The sequence below is a fragment of the Microtus ochrogaster genome, chromosome 24, assembly GCF_000317375.1.
Source record: "Microtus ochrogaster isolate Prairie Vole_2 chromosome 24, MicOch1.0, whole genome shotgun sequence".
NCBI lineage: Eukaryota > Metazoa > Chordata > Mammalia > Rodentia > Cricetidae > Microtus > Microtus ochrogaster.
The window spans coordinates 11642524-11645971 of record NC_022024.1 but is presented as its reverse complement, the minus strand read 5'-3'; the positions used below and the strand labels follow the sequence as shown (position 1 = coordinate 11645971).

The following is a 3448-nucleotide window of genomic DNA, read 5'->3' as shown; positions in this document are numbered from 1 at the left end:
CAAGTTTACTGTCTTCCTAACTGGATCTTGTTGACTAATTAAGACTACTAACTCTAACGCATTATCATTCCCATATTTAAAAAATGTGCTTGACAGAAAAGCATAGCTTAGTAAAAATATTTTAAGTCTTAGAACTTGACAAAAGTTCAACTTATGAAACATATTAAATTTTCTTTAATCTCAAGTAGATATCGTATTACGTAGGAAAAAGTCTGAATACCCACTGTCCAGGAAGAACAAGGAGGACATCAAGATGTTCTGAGCAATTTCCTGAACAGCAGGAAATGAAAGGCTGGGGATGCTGGTCTGTGAGCAGTTTCCTTTTTCTAGACAGGCTCACTCATTATTAACTGATGGGAGATAACATGATATTAAAAACTTATATCTAATGGTTCTAGTGCCTTGACTGTCAGTAAATACTCAACTGGGGGAAAGTTCCTTTGGTACCCTTACTTTCTAGGGAAGGAAAAAACCAGTCTACCTACATGACCACTGCAGAGCAGCTGTTTCACTGACTCATGACTGTGTCCTTCAAGACACACTGTGACGTGTTCACACTGATGACAAAGGCTTTCAAGAGTGTCAAGTATAAAAGGAGTCATTTGTTTATCACCTCTACAACTCACTGAACGATGATGAAAATAATGAAAATCTGTGGTATGTGGAGGGCCACCTTGTCATTCTGATGAAGAACCAGTATTGTCTAAGTATAATTTAACTGAAAACACTACTTCAGCTTTAAATTTATTTTAATGGTATGTACAAGAGTTTAACAAATTACAATTAAAACGGAATCAGTTATGTTAATTCCACATAACTTAAAATCATGCAATACTGCATGGTAAAAACAGCTTCATTCATATACAAAAAATATGACTTTGAGACTCATGACAGTGCCTGGAAATCTTTGACATAAGCTTTATGAAAAGAATATTTTATAAAAATTTAAAGATCTGATTAATTAATGCATTATTAGGAAAGATAATAAACATTATTAGGAAAGTGAGGTTACAGTGATTAATTTTAAAATTATACCAGGTATAGATAGGGTTGAATGTAGTCTCATTAAATAAATGTTCAGTTAAGAAAATAGCTTTGAAAAAGATCTTATATTGAAGCCATGTATTAATTTTGTTGAATCAGCTTATATAAACCAATAGTCAAGTTTATTCAGTTAAAGAAAATAGGACTATGCTTTCTTATACTCAATAAATAGTACTTATGTATAGTTTATGTACAAGTGAAGAAAAGTTCTTTGTAAAAAACAGACTGCCAATCCACTTGCTAAGGTTGACGTTCTTTATCCAGACAGTAACTACATTGGTGAAAATGTCTAATTTAAATCACATTCAACCAGCATAAATATTTAAGCTGAATATTGTTGTAAACAATAGAAAAATCGAATTTGCTTGCATTTTTAAATCTCATCACTGTGCAACATCTCATCTTAGAATGCTTTATAAAGGCTCAGCAGTTAATTTTATCAAATCCAAAGCCCACTAAGAGTAAACGCAGTGAATGCTTTTCAGAGTGCGTAATTCCCAAGGCATCCACTTGTAGTATTCATCCCACCCCAGCTCATCAGCAACAAAATACAATGCACTTAGCTATAAAAATACTAAGGAATGTTATTGAGAAGGAAAGGCTATTTGGTAGAAGTAACTACAAAAATAATTAGTTTAAAACTTTGTAAAGCTTTAATGCAAGAACATCAGTACACTGTCTTTCCAGAAACCTTAAAGCATGATCAACACCAAGACTGTAAATGTCTACCTTTCATGTACTTAAAGAGAAATTGCAACAAAGTATCTCTAAAAATGTAAGACAGATGATCATGCAGGTGTTAATCTGCAGGCATTTGGGGATGCTAGTGTCTGTGCTGAGCTGTCGTCTTTGGCTTCACTGGCGGCAAGGACGGGGAAGGTGTTACTTGGAAACGCAGATGTGGGACAAGTAGTGCCAACATTGTCATCTTCTCCAGTGTCTGAATCTGGTGTCGTAACTTCACTGTTCTGGAGCCCCAGGATCTCACAAACTGCTTGTGGCAATTCCTGAGTATGAACAAAAAACTCAAATATAATAACATTTATTCACTACTGAGGAAAAATTACACAAAGTAATCCTTTAATACTACTTGACTTTGAATTCTGAACATCTAACAGTGTTAAGTGCCACACAATCTTCTCACATATTTCTGTATTATAAGTGAAATTCTAGTCATCTATTTTGTCTCAGAAAAGTTTCCTAGTTAGCTTTAATGCCAACATGACACAGCCTGAGTTGTCTGAGAAGAGATTCTCAACTGAGGGACTGCCCAGATCAGAGCGGCCTGTAGGGGATTGTCCTGATTGCTAATTGATGTAGGAGGACCCAGTCCACTGTGGGGTCACCATTCCCTCAACAAGTACTCCTGGGATGGGCTGCAAAAGAAACCTGGGGAGGAGCTGGAGAGGACGTTCAGTTAACTCATAACTGCCTATAACCCAACTCTTAACATCTCTGACCTTCAAGGTCACCTGCACTCATATGCTCACACAGTCAGACAGACAGACAGACAGACAGACACACACACACACACCCCACAGAAATAAATGTGTTAAAAGTGGTAATAAGCATGAGCCTGTGGTGAGCCATTAGCAGCACTCTTCCATGGTTTCTGCTTTAAGTTCCTGCGCTCTGACTTCCCCCCATAAATGAATGTGACCTGTAGGTGGGAAAAAACCCAGGCCTCTTTTATTTTTGCTTTTAGTTGGTGTTTTTGTCACACAACAGCATGAAACCAAAACAGGAGCAGTTCCTGGACCTCATCCAAGTTAATCCAAATTACTCTGTCCTAGGAATCTCCTGGAGCTGCTTGTTGTTGCTGCCTGCTTGCTTGCTATGGTCTTTACATTTCATTGAATTTTATAGGAGCTCATGTAGTCCAGGCCTAGACTCAAACTTATTATATAGCTGAGACTGGCCTTAAACTCATGACCCTCATAGCTCTACCTCTCCAAAATGGTGGAACTGCAAGGATGCACCACCAAACCCCATCTAGCTTTCTAACATTCAGGATTAACCTTTTCTCTCCTCTTTATGGTTATTCTATCTCACTGGCAGGTTTTGAAACAGACTAGCTATCAAACATCCCTAGAGCTAAACTACACAACTAAAGGACCCATGTGGGGGATGATAAAACTGAAACAAAAAGTCTTTTAAAAGTGAAAATGCCATCAGTTCCTATGAATTGCAGGGTTTGGCTAGGTCTGCCTGTGTTTCTGAGCTTGAGAGAGAAAAGTGCAACTTTTCCTCCCTACCCCCATCCTCTTCCTCTCTTTCCTGATGCAGGCCAGGACCCAAGTCTGTTTTTCTGATTCTCTGGGATTCCTTCTTTCCTTCTTCTCCAACCCACCATCACCACCACCACACCACCACCACACCACCACCACACCACCACCACCACCAC

At 38.2% G+C, this 3448-nt stretch overlaps 1 protein-coding gene across 1 annotated transcript in view; it reads right to left on the bottom strand.

Annotated features, from left to right (window-relative positions):
- Positions 1-734: 734 nt before the first annotated feature.
- Tbc1d15 (TBC1 domain family member 15) overlaps positions 735-3448 on the bottom strand; it is a 58114-nt gene continuing 55400 nt past the window's right edge. Inside the window, exon 17 of the mRNA XM_005358055.2 lies at positions 735-2051. Coding sequence (XP_005358112.1) covers positions 1833-2051 — 219 coding nt within the window. The 3' untranslated portion in view covers positions 735-1832. The remainder of the gene's footprint in view (positions 2052-3448) is intronic.